The 15,866-nt window shown below is 43.7% G+C and overlaps 1 protein-coding gene across 1 annotated transcript in view; it reads right to left on the reverse strand.

Moving 5' to 3' along the window:
- The window catches only part of LOC115195652 (uncharacterized), a 63,769-nt gene that overhangs the window by 11,184 nt on the left and 36,719 nt on the right, over positions 1–15,866 (reverse strand). Inside the window, exon 4 of the mRNA XM_029755740.1 lies at positions 2,355–2,482. Coding sequence (XP_029611600.1) covers positions 2,355–2,482 — 128 coding nt within the window. The remainder of the gene's footprint in view (positions 1–2,354; positions 2,483–15,866) is intronic.

Consider the following 15,866-nt stretch of genomic DNA (forward strand, 5'->3'; position numbering starts at 1 on the left):
GTGTACTTGCATGTTTGCGTGCATGGATCTCTTAAGTTTGTGTGCATGAGTGTGTATGTGTGTGTGTGTGTGTGTGTGTGTGTGTGTGTGTGTGTGTAGATAGATAGAGGCTCCCCTCCCCTCTGTGTGTAGCATTGTGGATGAAGACAGTGTTTGACAGGTTTAAACTGCACACTCCTGCAACAGTCAGGGGGGTTGCTGACCTAGTAAATGCACTCCCCTTCCCCCAGCAACCAAGCATGGTGTAACCAAGCACTGCTCAGCAAAAACAGCAGGCCTGTCCGTGATAAGCTACTCTTGCATTCCGGCACGAATATCTATTATCGTTCTTTAACGCAGGTGTATGGGGGGGGGGGGGGGGGGGGTAATGATGATACTGGATATAGGAAATGGTTTGTGTATTAGTAAATGTTTATTACAATTCATAATGAAGATGTAGATCTGGTATCCCTTTCTTTGATTCCTAATGTGGTTTCACCAGTGCTTAATAGGACTTGCTAAAAGCATTCACAGAACTATAACAGTCTAATACATACGTGCTGATTAATGAATTCGTAATACATTACACGCCAAGACGGTTCATAGACAGAGCTGTCACTGTGTTCATGATGCTGCAGCACTCTAGCCAACCCTTCAGATAGGATACGTTCTCTCTTAGCAAGATGCCACTGTATCACACTATCCATACTATCCCCTGGTTGGAATTCTCTCTCTTTCTCTCTTCCATTTGTTTTCACAAAGCGAGAGGGGGAGCATTTTAAAATCACCGCTTCCCAGCATTTATTTTTCTCCCGGTTCATGGAATTCCGATAGCATTAAGTAATGGAAACTTGCACCTGCTCCTGGCCCGGACAAGAAAACATTTCAAATTCAAAGTCGAAAGGCCCTCATGGGTCCTATAAACGAGGTGGAAGGTTAAAAGCTTTGACTTACAACTCTTAAGAGGCAGTTTGCACGCATTACCAAAAATACGCTCACTACATTTGGACACGGCAGAAGGCTGCGCTGAGGGAGAGAGAGAGAGGGGGGGGGGGGGGGGGTGACATGCCTTTGTTTCCACACATTTGATAGGTTTCCTCCTCTCTCGCATTGTCACCGCGAGATCAAAGCAGCAGTGCCAGGGTCACGGTGAAAAAGAGCTGTTCCTAGTGTTTTGAGTCATCTGCGGCAGCCGGCAGGGAGAGAGAGGGGAAAGTCACTGGCATCCTCTCGCTGCCCCAGGGGAGCCCGTCGCCACAGCAACGGCAACCACCGTGAAGCTAGTCATTTCTGGAGTCACGCAACGAAAGGCGACACATTATTGCCACAATCAATTGACTCTGTTTATAACCTGTGTTGTGACAGCCTGACACTTTAACCGAAGCCTCAAGGGGCTCTTGTGTGTGTGTGTGTGTGTGTGTGTGTGTGTGTGTGTGTGTGTGTGTGTGTGTGTGTGTGTGTGTGTCAGGAATAGTGTTATAACCCTTTGTTTAATAAACACTGATTAGCACATTGAATGCCTAATTAGATCACAAACAATGATCTGAGCACACTGTTGTTCACGTGTGTATTATAGCTCAGGACTAGCTGCAGTTGAGCTGGGCCTCTCACGAACATACTGTTGTTCACGTTCATCAGCCATGCACCTGTTTGGCTGGTATGGAGTCAGTCACTTCATAATGCAGTGGTACAGACACTTTAACAACATCTCGTATTTTGCAAGACTACTCTTCAATCTTGCACCTCCTCTCTCCTCTTATGCTCTCGTTTTAGCACCAGTGACTGAGATTTCTCTCAGTGCATTTTCAGCAAGTTGACATTTATTGTCATGAATCTTGCACTGGAGGCAGAATTGAGCGATTTCCGCTAGATGGGCCAGTCAAAATTGGTTATTGTAAAAATTCATGAAAACAAAAACGTGCTTTTTGGTCTTAATTTAAGGTTAGGATTAGGCATTAGGTTTAGCAGTGTGGTTAAGGTTAGGTTTAAAGTCCAATTTTAGGACTTTGTGGCTGTGCCCGCTGGTGACCACCAATGCTGCCTCCAGAATAAGACTCACGGTGAAAAATGCTAACCTGCCCATTTCCATGGCTCTGGGTTTTTAAGTCAGTTTCCCATCACCAGCCCAGCAGGGGGCCAACTGGTCATGATGAGTCCACTCTGGTATCTAGTGGAGCTAAACTGCACTTATCCATTCCCTCTTTCTCCACCATCCCCACGCCCGTCACGCCATATTAGATCGCTCCAGCGGAGGTCAGAGCATGGGCAACAGCCCTCCCTTCCCCTGCCCCTCACCCCTCGCTGTTGTGTCACTGTTGTGACAGGTACACTCTCTAACCATGACAACACACACACACACACGTTTGGCTGCTTACCTCCAGAAGGAGCCCACTCTCTGTTATGCTGTTGCCCATAGCCATAGGCAGGCTGTCTTTTCTGGGCTCGGGGAGGGGGTTGGTGGATGGACTGATATGTTTTCTGTTGGACGGCTTCTCATGAGTCACTGGAAAATATGAGATAGGAAAAACTCAGAAATGGAGAGTCCCCACATAATATACGAGTTACAAAGTGTCCATTCTCTATGACTAGACTTGACCTTAACTTGTTCTTAGTTAGTGGTGGACAAATTCAAGCGATTTGCCCAACATTTTTTTTATCAACTAGCTTTATCAGTATGGAAATCCATGTCAACATCGATACATACAATTGTATTGTATGGGAGAGGAGAAAGGTAAATCATTAACATGTGTTAGGCATAACCCCGACACAACATATTCCCAGTTAAATACAAGTTTTAAGCAGAGAGGATGGGGTATTTAAGAAGAGCAACGTTTACGGGATTCCCCAGACACGTTTCCACCCCATGGCTCACTCTTTACTTTGGAAAAACCTCACAAAATGGCATTTTCTGAACTGATTGGCACGAAACAGTACGCACACACTGGCAATAACATTTCCCCGAGACTATTAAACCCCTAGAGCTCTCCTGTTATCCTGCACTGTAAAGACAAAACACACAGACTATCCTGTTTTATGTGGTTTCTTACTCGCTGTTGAACGTATACAAGGTCAATTCAGAAAGTAAACCAAATGCCAATTCCACATTTTCCTCATTGAAAAGCATTGAAGGGAATTGGAATTTCAGTGTACTTCCTGAATTGGCTGGAATTGACCCCAATCTTACTCCACACAGATTGGATCAGTGGCCGGCCTGTCAAACCTACACAGTCAGGCACACTCCCCGGGCCATGGTCCCAATGAAGGAGCAAGCGCCAGGACCTTACGGTGTATTCTACCAACAGGACTCATTTTAACCCGCTGCCTATGCTCCACTCAGCCACAACCCCTCCTTCGTTTTTTCCACACCTACGCTGGTTCTACAGCGCTACGCCGGCAAGCAGCAACTTTTCGTGACTTCCGGCAGTTTCCCTGCACTTAATTCCGGCCGAGGCACGCGAGCTATTTGAACCACTTTTCACCCCACTTGTGTTTTGTTCTTTCTCTTCTTTTTTTTTCAATTCATAATATGATACAAAGGCTAGAGCTATACGTTCATGTTCCTTCTCTCTTTTTACCACAGGTTGAATCTTTACTTCAATACACAAGGCGTATTCTACCTTCTTCACCACCGACTCTCCCCTCACGCACTCGTATTCTACAGTCCCCTCAGTTTAGTCTGACTGGTGGAAACCAGGGCAGGTAATGAATCACAGTTTTTCAATGACCATGTTTTTTCTCTAACACACACACACACACACACACTCACTCACACTCTACTCTAGCCCTTACGAAAGCCTTGGAGAGGATGCGAGTCCGGAAAGACAAACATACTGGATGATTAATCATTGGAGTTGTGCTTCCTCAGCCAACAGTGACTTTATTCATTACCCTTGTTTTGGTGTTGTCTCAAAGAAAACAGAAAACCTAATGATTCAACGTTTATATGCTCTCTATTCAGACACTCCGTTTAGGGTGAGGTGACCATTGCCAGGATATGTATACTAGAGGCCCAATTACGAGGGTATAAGTGGTCCTTCTTACTCTCCCTGCTTTAAATAATACAGCCCTCAAATGTCAGTAGCAGTCTGTGGTTGAGCCAAGAACATTACAGGTGTGTTCCTAAAACCACAGGACTTCATATATAGTCATATATGGTGCATCATCTAATGCATGGCTAATACCCATCAGTCAGATACACAACTTGTGACGTGGACACATTGGGAAGGAGGTGAGGCGCCCTATGTGCTCACAGCCCCCACATTTTGAAAGTGAGGGTACTCAAATGGGTACTATACTTGGGCATCCATGGCCGGGGACTCCTCCAGCAGCCTCAGGCCCAGTAAGCTGAGATTCCCTTGCCTTTCTTCAATCAGCACCTCATCTCAACTTAGTGCTTCCCCTGACCTTTCCGCAGTGCTTTGTTCAAGTAGAAAGCGGGGGGACAAGGATGCTCGTTTTGGTAAGGCTCCAATGAGTAGGCTAGGCGTTTGGCTGCTAATGAGTAAAGGAGGACAAACTAGTACGGTGGTGGTGGTGATGTGTGCAAGTTGGAGATGGCATCTGTTGACTTGATCGTGTTAAGCAGGGTGTCAGCGCCAGAACCTTTGGGCTACCGTGGATGCTGCCTAACGATGGGGGTGGCTTGGGGTGTGTGTTGGGGGATGCAAGGGGGGCCAGCTTCTGCCGGTGGAGCCAAGTGTGTTGGAAAAAGTGGGGTTCGTCACGCACCCTCTTTATATGTAACATCCCTCTCTTACCCACTTCCTCCCGTCTACCAAACGAGGAAGCGGAGATAGAAGCTGTGGCGTGACATGTCACGAGATCAAATCATTAATTCATTTGTTCACCATGCGACACGCTCTTTTTCCTGGTGTAATAGCCCATTATAGGCACACAAAGGTATGTTTCACAAGGCAATGAGCAACTGAGAGAACCAGTCTGGGGTTCAGAAGGAAGGGAAGAGGGGAGGGAGGGTAGAATGATAGGTATTGCGTGCAAAGCTGGAAAGTGTCATATCTCATTGTCTGTATCCTCTCACAAGCTTTCTGAGATTGCTACCCATGCAGTTCATAAATAAATAAAAAAGCACTCACATTTCTTGAGTAATTTGGTCCCAATTTTTGGGGTTGAATGGCAAGCCTAAAATGACTGTTTTAGTAGTCTACTCATTAGATCTATATTCATTCATGCAAATTGCTCAAAAAGTGTGAATTCATTACGAGACTTTAAAAAATTCAAAACAGCCCTGTCTTGCATTTTCCCTGTGTGTCAATATAGTATTGTCAAGTCTCCACAGAAGTGTAGTCTTTTATTGCTGCTCCGTGGGAAGGCCTAGCGTTCAGCTCCCAGCCTAGTAAATATTACAGGGGTGCCATCTTTTGGCAGAGCCTGTGGGCTTTTAAAGAGTTCCAGTCACATGTGAGAGCTCCACTTTGTTCCCCTCCCCTCTGAAAGGCCTTGCGTGCACGCAGAGAGAGCACACATATCTTCACTTGAGGCGATGGGGTGGTGGGGTTGGGGAGGGGAAGGCAACTGGCTGACAGCCACCTCCTTTGCCTATTCCTGCCTCCCCTTTCTCCCTCCTTCTGCAGCTCAGGAAATCGACAGCAGAACGAGAAACACCAGAGGGAGAGGGAGGGAGGGAGAGAGAGAAGAGAGGGAGGGAGAGAGAGAGAGAAGAGAGGGAGGGAGAGAGAGAGAAGAGAGGGAGGGAGGAAGAGAGAGAGAGAGAGGGAGAGGGGAGGGAGCTGCAGTACAGGCAGAGTAGGAGCTGGCTGACCGAAGCCCCGTTGTCACGCAAACTAACCGTCTGTCAATCTTCTCTCTGGTCCCTGACAGAGCGCTGGCATCTGGCCAAACCCTTGCGTGCAAGCCGGCAAGCTACATTAGCCTATAAAGAATTTCATAATAACAACAGCTGTTAAATATTGATGAATCCTGGCAAGCACTGAATGCTCTCTGCAAAGGTTAAGCCTGCAGTGTAATGGAACCTAATTCTTCATTATGATGTATCGAATATGCGGAACTCTCTTTTTTTAGGTAATGTGGCATGAATTTGAGGACGGACTAACTAAAGGAAGAGGGCAGCTACTTCGGCAGAGGATTTGTTCCGCTGTAGTTTCTGCAGAGAAACAGAAGCCATTTGTTGTCGGTTCAGTTGCTGAGTTTTATTGCCTTGTTATAATGCCATAACACTGTAGTATAATTTGTGTTATTGTTATCATTCTAAATCATATACCACGTTCACATTAGAACTATAAATCCTTAATCTGACATGTTGTTTTTATAACATAAAAAGGAAGTTTGTTCAATGTAAAAGATAGTTATATCTCAGTGAATATGTTGTTGTAACCAGTTGCTGTAACCCAGACTTGGCAACTCTCCATTTCTGTTTCATTAAACAAAAGCCAACTTCAATTGGGGGGGTGTGGGGAAATCACACATTTCATCTTACACTGTGGATTAGAATCAAGTGAGTGATTTCATGGAGAGCAGGACAGCTAGCGGAAGCCATATCTCTAGAGGGAACTTTTTTTCTTCTCTGTGAGCACATGAAAACAAAAGGCTCACTTGTAGCTGAAGATACAGAGCAAAGGGAAGTGATATCATGACAAAGAAAAAATTCTATCATATAAACAGAGGTTTTCATAGAAACATGATTGCTTCCATTGCTGTTATAATTGGCTCAGAATTGGAGGGTAATAGAAGTGTCTACATAGACCCCGGTCCTAACTGACAAAACATTCAGTAACTTAAATGTTTGAACTTACGGCTTGAATGTCACTGGCATTTAACTGGTGCAGCTACTTCCATTCAGTATATTGTTTGACATTCAAAATAGACTACCGTAGGTTTGTATATTACCCTGACATATCTGAAGCTAAAGGTAACTCGAGCAAAAGATCTCATGGCAAAATGACAGCCTTGACCACCACCATGGCAGCAATGTGGCCTCAGTAACATTCCGGAATGCTCCATGTCATGGAATGGGAAAACAAACCAAATCCATGTTTTCCGCTACTTATCCACTCCATTGGGAAGACCAACAACATGCAAATACGTTTAAGCAAATGCCCACAAAGAGTGTATGCATTAGCATGAGATGAGGAAATTAAGCAGGAAGCATTTTTTTTCAAGTGCCCAAATGAAATCATCAGTGAATTTCCATTTGCTTATAGGCCTACTAAAGCGCCGTTCAATGATCCGATGGTCTGTTTTGCCAGTGATCTTAAAGTTCCTTATGTGGATATCAATCAAATATTTTATTCATCTCCAGCAGGTCAGACCAGGATAGACCAATCTGTGAGTCATTTTCCTTACCCCCCCCCCCCCCCCCCCCACCACTAGTTCCCCAGACAGGATTAGAAGAAGGAGACACACACGGTGAGAATGTTCCCTGGGAATCAATGGGCAACTCCATTGTTTCAGCCGCAGCGGCACTCTGACTGACTGAATGTATACAGCAGTTCTATTTCTATCTGTAGTAAATACTGGCTTCCTTTGATAAACTAAACTTGCTAATTCATTTGTTTCTGGGTTCCTCCTCTTCCAGATGCCAAGTGTCGTTGCGATAAAGCTTAACTCTGTTATGGGCAGGGGCTGGGGGACTGGCTTCTCTGTTGCTTTATCAACAATATCTTGTTGCCCGTTGAAGTTCTCTCCCGTCCCGGTCATATGGGTTGGGGCTAGCCATCCATTCATGTAACAGAGAGACCAAGGGGTAGCGTTTTACAGTGATATAAAACCCAGAGCTGGAGACCTCACACACTGCATTGTCTGAGGCCTCAACACCCATTAATAACCTACTTTGTGTGTGTGTGTGTGTGTGTGTGTGTGTGTGTGTGTGTGTGTGTGTGTGTGTGTGTGTGTGTGTGTGTGTGTGTGTGTGTGTGTGTGTGTGTGTGTGTGTGTGTGTTTTTGCAAAGCTATTTATAGCTTTTCCGTTTGATTCATGTTCTGACAAGAATGGTGGGAGTGCAACATTCAGAAAACTGCATGATAATAAAAGTACAAATGGGGATTGCAACTCGCCACAATAAAGAGGCTATTGCTGTACTTTTCTATTTACATAATCTCCATTTTCACAAGCAGGGTGTAAACATACTTAACCAGCGATTCATTAATTGTTTAAAAGGAGAATGAACTGAGGGTACTTTCTCTTAAACAAACTTTAATGTATTTACAAAATATAGGCCTAATGTACGTACACACATGCGAGTCAACTCATTTAGTAAGCTGTAAACTGTAAAAATGTAATTGATTTTTAGTTTTATTAGAGCACAATCTGAATTGAAAAGCTCCCATTTACACTAAAAACAAACAACTTTGGGACTGAAATAGACATGTTTCCAAATGTGGTGTACAGTATAAACCATCCATGTTTTATAGCATTTTGAAATGATGGCAAATACAGAGAGGGGGAGTGAGAGCCATATGGGATGTTGTGTGATCTTGGCTCTGTAGCAGAGTTATTGTAAGTGTTTGGTAGGGTCCAAGGTCCTTAAAGTAAATCCACTTAATCAAAGTCAGAGTAAAACACACACTACTTTGGGGCCCAAGGCCTCAGTTCCAGAACATTAAAGAATTATATAGCAGATCACATTTTTTATTTTTCATTCAGTATATTCAATCCATGTGAAAGCTGAATCGTCTCTGCAATTTTTTTCTTTATGAAAATGGATTGAGACTTTACTTTAGCCGTGAGTTAAGAACTCACTTAAAAGGAGAAAATGTTTCGCCGGTAAAACAACGATGAACCTGACAGTGAATCCCTTGAATATAACTTTCCAAAGTGAATCTACTTATTTACCCTGTGTGGGAAACATTAAGACAAGTCAAACAACGCGCTAGTCCTAAGAATTATTCGTTTTGGAAATCATTATTAGTTTTGGAGCCCTCTATTTTGGTATCTTGCATGCGGAGCAACATTCCATCACGAGAAGAGAAAGAGGAGAAGGGTAGGTTTAAAGAGACCCTGGACAGACAAAGAGAGAGAAGTGCACCGCAAGCAATGGATTCCGACGTTTGAAGCCTATCCACAAGAGAAAGCGCATACGCTTATAAGCACAGCTGGCATTGTCCTCCTACTTGACTGGTCAACACTTAGCTTTGGTCTGTTTTGAGGTTACCTCTTTCTAGCTAACCAGTGCAGGCCAGGACCTGACACCTGTCTCAGAAAGATGTGTTTTTACTTGGAATGTTATCGTCACCTTCATCTGATGAAGTATTGCAACAGTGAGCCCTTGGAATCTTTATCCACACAACAAGAGAAGTAATTTGTTAAAAAAAGATTATGGTCCGTTTCAGCCCATTGAGGGAAATAATAGCGCGCAGATGGTCCAGCGAGGTGAATCCATATGGGAGCTGGGCCGGAGAGCACCGCAGTAAGGCACCCACAACACGCAATGCGAGCTCACTATGCTAACCTGAGCTACAGAAGCATCCTTCTGCCAGTAGGACTTTGCATCTTTTCATGTTGCACTACCGTGCCTGTTTAACATTAACGCGAAGGAAAACAGCTTTGTGGGAAAGCATATGTGGGCACTGAATTGTTCTCTTCAGTTTCATTCAACGTCTCCAGCCGGCAGCCACTACACCTATTGCATGCATGTTTATATCTTTATCAAGAGTTGGTATAGCCAAGCAGTATGCACAGCAGAGCGTAGGTTAATGATAATTAGACGGTCATTTTCCACTAAGCAAAATTGTGTGCCTTGCTTCAGCTCTTTAAGTATTTTTTTGTGGTAGTGGAAGAAGTGTTCTGATTTCTGATTTAAATAGCAAATAAGTAGACAAAACGCTCAATTTTTTTGTCTAACTTGTTGGGAAAGTGGTCAAAGTAGATGATTTGTGTCAAACGTCACAATGTTTACTCACTCATCTCATGCTTTGAATGTACTCCGGCAGTGCTATAATTTGACATTTCTGAAAGTTATACGGCAGTAAATTCAACAGTGGGAAGTTAGCGTAATGAATGTAGTTGATGCAGTGACAAAAACAATTGTATCTATTGATTTGTAAAAGTTATTTGTGTTCTGAATTAAATAGCAGAGAAGTAGACAGATGTCATATGTTTACATTTTTTGTCTATTTTGATTGGGAAAGTGGTTAAAATGTCAGTTGTTTCTAAAAGTTGGGACATAGTAGTTGATGTTGTTACTAAAACAGCTTTACCGTATGATTGGTAGTAGATAATTCTGTTCTGATTTCAGATTTGAATATCACAAAAGTAGACCAAGATATCATACCGTCTACAATTTTGACTACAGTGCTAGGAAAGTGGTCAAAGTAGCTGATTTGTGACAAAAGTTACATTGTTTATGTAACAGGGTTGGTTGTTTCCACTTCCCTCTAAAGAAAGGTGTATTTAATGTTCAAGCATTCTTATTGGTTGGTTCAACTCTGATGACAATAAGGCGTGTTGTGATTGGCCCCGCTTGCAGATAGGGGGAGATCGCGAACGTCAAGTCTTCCCAGTATGAAAATGTGAAGCAAGGTGTTGGTCATGTTCTGAATACTGTTTTCTATTTTCTATTTTACAATGTGTACAAGTTTGCTGTACATTACTGATTTATACATGTATATGGTACCTGTTAGGGATTGAGGGGCTTTCTGGGATGTGCTTTGGCATAGGATTGCTGTAAATAAGTGTGTTAGCTAGCATACACCGTTGTAATGGTCACATAAGCCCACTGCTAACACAGTTGTCTTCATGCTACAGATTTTGCCATCGACGGCCATCAATGCCGTTAAGCCCTGCACAACTAACGTGCTGTTTCCTATTTAACAACAACAACATAAATAAATGATGCTCAACTGGGACGACTGGCTGATGTGATTTATTTGGACAAAACACAACGCAAGGAGAGTACGATTTACGTCTGTTACATTTACAGTGAATAGAAGAATGTTGGAAGTCACAGTTTCAGAATTTGAGTTTTTCACAATGGAGGTTTAGAATGTTGAATAAATCCCATTAAAGTGGATGCAGTTGAATAAAAGTTATATAGTTTAAAAAGTATAAATGGTATCAAAAAGTTGTAAGCAAGCACTCTATTCCAGACCAGTCTACACGTTTTAAAGATTGAATGGCATTTCTAGCATAAACTGTGTAAGAGGACTAGCGAGCTTAATAACATTTTTTTAACAATATTTAAAGTGTGGCTGCTGTCACAAGCCGCATCAGCCACACTTTGCTGTTCAAGCATTGGACCAGTAACCGAAAGGATGCTAGTTCGTATTCCCAAGCTGACTAGGTGAAAAATCTGTCTATTTGCCCTTGAACTTAACCATAATTGTTCCAGGGTCGCCATCAACAATGACTGATCCCTGGCCGTGACCCCACTCTCCGAGGGTGTCTCATGAGTGAGATATGCAACAAAAAAAAACATTTCTATTTTACACTACAGGTTACATACACACTTGTACATGTGTGAAAGAGGACAAATATAAGCACCCCCATTTTACCTTTTGGCCACACTAATCAGATTGCTAAGAGTTAGCGTGAGGCTTAATAAGCTAGTGTTGTTGTGTAACATTACTGATGAGGGGAGACAGAGAGCCAATGAGCTGAAGAGTCATGGACCCTGTTGGCATTGACATTGTTAATACTGCCTCTGATGAAAGAGGTACAGTAAATGGGCACCACCTGGCAACCGTCCAATCGGCTCTCTATGCAGCGATGAATGACCTGATTCACAAGGCGAGGGCGGACCTTGCAGCCCGAGCGACAATCTACCTGTCACACAACACCTCGAAGTCGACCAAAGATTGACATGCTAATGGCGATCATGAATTAGGTATGATCCGGATCACGGCTATCACTTAATCCCTAAACTGTGGGCACATTTACCACCTTACGCCCACTTAATTGCAGTTCCTAGTCCCGGCCTCTAGCTGTTGCTGTGGTTTTTGATGCTCCCCCCTGGTCACAATATCATGGGGGTACATCAAAGAATAGCCAGGTATTGATTCTTAACAAATCAGTAATCAATAACAATATGGATCGTAATATGGACATAATATGGATCAGTGCAGTCAACAAATGTTGCGTGACATTTTCTTTTGGCTCGTATGTGACTTTGGATTTGACATACTGCATGTCATAAAACATCATACACAACATTGTTCAATGTCATGTGCCTCGTTCGTGACCACCCACTTCAGCCAACTCGACAATCTCCCATTCGCCCCGTTCACATGTCACAGCCAGCATTATTTATACATACAAACATGGTTTTCCCTGTTTATTCCAATCACTTCATTATAATGTAAGGCGGGTGGAGAGAAGAGAATGGGGGTTATTTTCCCATGCATCCCCATTGGTGCGATCTTCCTGCAGGCTGTTGAGGCTCACGCGCTTGACGGCGAGCGACCACCAGATCATGCAAGCCTGCTAAAAGGGGAAAAGCCACAGGAGTCACGCAGGCCCCCACCAGAGCTACACAGCCAGCCCTGCTGAACTCTCTCTTTCTCTCGATGTACTGTGTGTGTGTCTATATATATATATATATATATATATATATATATATATATATATTATATTTATATATTATTTTATATACATACAGTGCCAGTCAAATGTTTGGACACACCTACTCATTCAAGGGTTTTTCTTAATTTTTACTATTTTCTACATTGTATAATAATAGTGAAGACATCAAAACTATGGAATAACACATATGGAAGCATGTAGTAACCACAAAAGTGTTAAACAAATCAAAATCTATTTTATATTTGAGATTCTTCAAAAGTTGCCACCCTTTGCCTTGATGACAGCTTTTCACACTCTTGGCATTCTCTCATCCAGCTTCATGAGGTAGTCACCTGGAATGCATTTCATTTAACAGCTGTGCCTTGTTAAAAGTTCATTTGTGGAATTTCTTTCCTTCTTAATGCGTTTGAGTCAATCAGTTGTGTTGTGACAAGGTAGGGGTGGTATACAGAAGATGGCCCTATTTGGTAAAAGACTAAGTCCATATTATGGCAAAAACAGCTCAAATAAGCAAAGAGAAATGACAGTCTATCATTTCTTTAACACATGAAGGTCGGTCAATACGGAACATTTCAAGAACTTTTAAAGTTTCTTGAAGTGCAGTCACAAAAACCATCAAGCACTATGATGTGACTGGCTCTCATGAGGACCGCCACAGGAAAGTAAGACCCAGAGTTACCTCTGCTGCAGAGGATAAGTTCATTAGAGTTACCAGCCTCAGAAATTGCAGCCCAAATCAATGCTTCACAGAGTTCAAGTAACAAACACATCTCAACATCAACTGTTCAGAGGAGACTGAGTGAATCAGGCCTTCATGGTCAAATTGCTGCAAAGAAACCATGTGTGCATGTATGGTTCCCACCGTGAAGCATTGAGGAGGAGGTGTGATGGTATGGGGGTGCGTTGCTGGTGACACTGTCAGTGATTTATTTAGAATTCAAGGCACACTTAACCAGCATGGCTACCACAGCATTCAGCAGCGATACGCCATCCCATCTGGTTTGCGCTTAGTGGAACTATAATTTGTTTTTCAACAGGACAATGACCCAACACACCTCCAGGCTGTGTAAGGTCTATTTTACCAAGAAGGAGAGTGATGGAGTGTTGCATCAGATGACCTGGCCTCCACAATCACCCGACCTCAACCCAATTGAGATGATTTGGGATGAGTTGGACTGCAGAGTGAAGGAAAAGCAGTCAACAAGTGCTCAGCATATGTGGGAACTCCTTCAAGATAGTTGGAAAAGCATTCCTCATGAAGCTGGTTGAGAGAATGCCAAGAGTTTGCAAAGCTGTCATCAAGGCAAAGGGTGGCTATTTTGAAAAATCTCAAATATAAAATATATTTTGATACTTTTTTGGTTACTACATGATACCATATGTGTTATTTCATAGTTTTGATGTCTTCACTATTATTCTACAATGTAGAAAATAGTAAAAATAAAGAAAAACCCTTGAATGAGTAGGTGTGTATAAACTTTTGACGGGTACTGTATATATTGCTCATCCAATGAAGCTTTAGCGTCCAGTGTACACACTATACAATAACTTGTCTTCCGTTCCACTTAACTACTGTCACTCTCAATATAGGCACATTTTTCTAACTATCCTTCCAAAGAATTCCCTCCACAATCTATGCCCCCCTAGATTTCCGCTACATTCCGTGCTCAGTGTTGTTTATGAAAAAATCAAACATGAGGGCAAAATACTAAACTGACTGGATTAATTTGAGATGCAGGATGCAGTCGCTAGAGGCTAATGGTTTGTCTAACAGCCATGGCCACTGGAGCTACTATTCCAACCGTCTGGGAGGAGGAGGAGGAGAGGAGGGAGGAGGAGGAGAGGATTTTTATGCTACTATCCCAACCGCCTTCTCCAGAGGGGTGAGGAGGAGGAGCGATGGAGGAGGAGGGGGAAGGAGGAGGAGGGGATTTTGGTGTTGTTGGTGAGCTGCGAGGCCACTAAGCCATGCGATTATCATATTACCACGTGATCTGATTTGGGGCTGGTCCCTCCCTCTACTAGGAAAAAAAGCAGAGCTCTTCTCACGGAAGCCCGAGGGGGAGCTGCCAGGGTGTAACGGCATCACCTCTGAATTCAAAACCTCCTCCACATTACCGCTCCCCATCCCTCCATACTCCTCTCTTTCTCTGTTCATATCCCTCTCCCTTAGTCTCCACCCGTAACATCAAATAACCTCACTGAGTGAAGCAGTGGATCAGTTGAGTGCATGATGAAATAGCTGAACATAAGTTACTCTCCTGAATTTGTCCCTCGTTACCCAAAACAACCAGGACAGCACCAGACAGCTGTTCCATCTGTGTTAATCGCTTCTCGATCGAAATCAACGTGTAATGGACCGTTGGGGCTGGGCCTTAAGCTTTTGATGTGCACGGCTTGTGATATTTTGAGGGGAATAATTGCCATCCTAAACATGAGTCCACTGTGAGAATAATCCCCAAAACGGACACCTCTAAAATGCCTATTGTGTGAGAGGGGGTGTGCGTGTGTGTGTGTGTGTGTGTGTGTGTGTGTGTGTGTGTGTGTGTGTGTGTGTGTGTGTGTGTGTGTGTGTGTGTGTGTGTGTGTGTGTGTGTGTGTGTGTGTGTGTGTGTGTGTGTGTGTGTGTGTGTGTGTGTGTGTGAGAGAGAGAGAGAGAGTGAGTGAGTGGTTGTTTCTATGTTTCTATGTTTACCCTCATATACAACTGCCCAGTGTTTACAATGTTTTTCATTAAACCAGATTACCGCAGTGTATGAATCTGCCTGGGTTTTACTGCTGATCCGATGAGCAGCTAGGTCAGGGCATCAGTGAGCAGCCTGCCAGCGGAGCTCCAGTCAAGCAGAGGCTTCCCTGATTTTGGATCGTGCCATAGAGTAACAAGCAGGAGACCTCCGGAGGGCAATAGGGACAGTTGCCTGGCCTAGCTAGGCCCAGATTGGGGGGGGGGGGGGGGGGAAGAAGGGGAGCTCCAAGGCCCTGTCGGCCCTGTCAGGGACTGAATCATGCAGCTGTATCCTGGGGAGAGGAGGGAAACAGACAGGGGGCCTAGACCTTGGAACCTTGGAGCTGCCACAGCCATGTCCCTCTCCCCCGACTACTGACACAGAAAGACCCATGGAAAGCTGGCAGCCTCTCAACCTCCAGCTGCTTTTGTCCTGGGTCTCCCTCTTCCAAAACAGGGAATGGAGTAATTATCTGTACTATTCAATAAAAAGCTCAGCATTCTAGATTCTGGCAAGGTCTTGCCTGCCTCTGTCTTTTTTCTCTCACACTGATGCCTTGCATCTCATATCCTAAAGGTGAATTGGCACAAATGATCCTAAATATTATTATGGTTTTCATGTGAGTCAGACTTGATTCCCATTGCAGGTGTAGGCTACAGCGATTTTAA

The sequence above is a fragment of the Salmo trutta genome, chromosome 6 (genome assembly GCF_901001165.1).
Source record: "Salmo trutta chromosome 6, fSalTru1.1, whole genome shotgun sequence".
NCBI lineage: Eukaryota > Metazoa > Chordata > Actinopteri > Salmoniformes > Salmonidae > Salmo > Salmo trutta.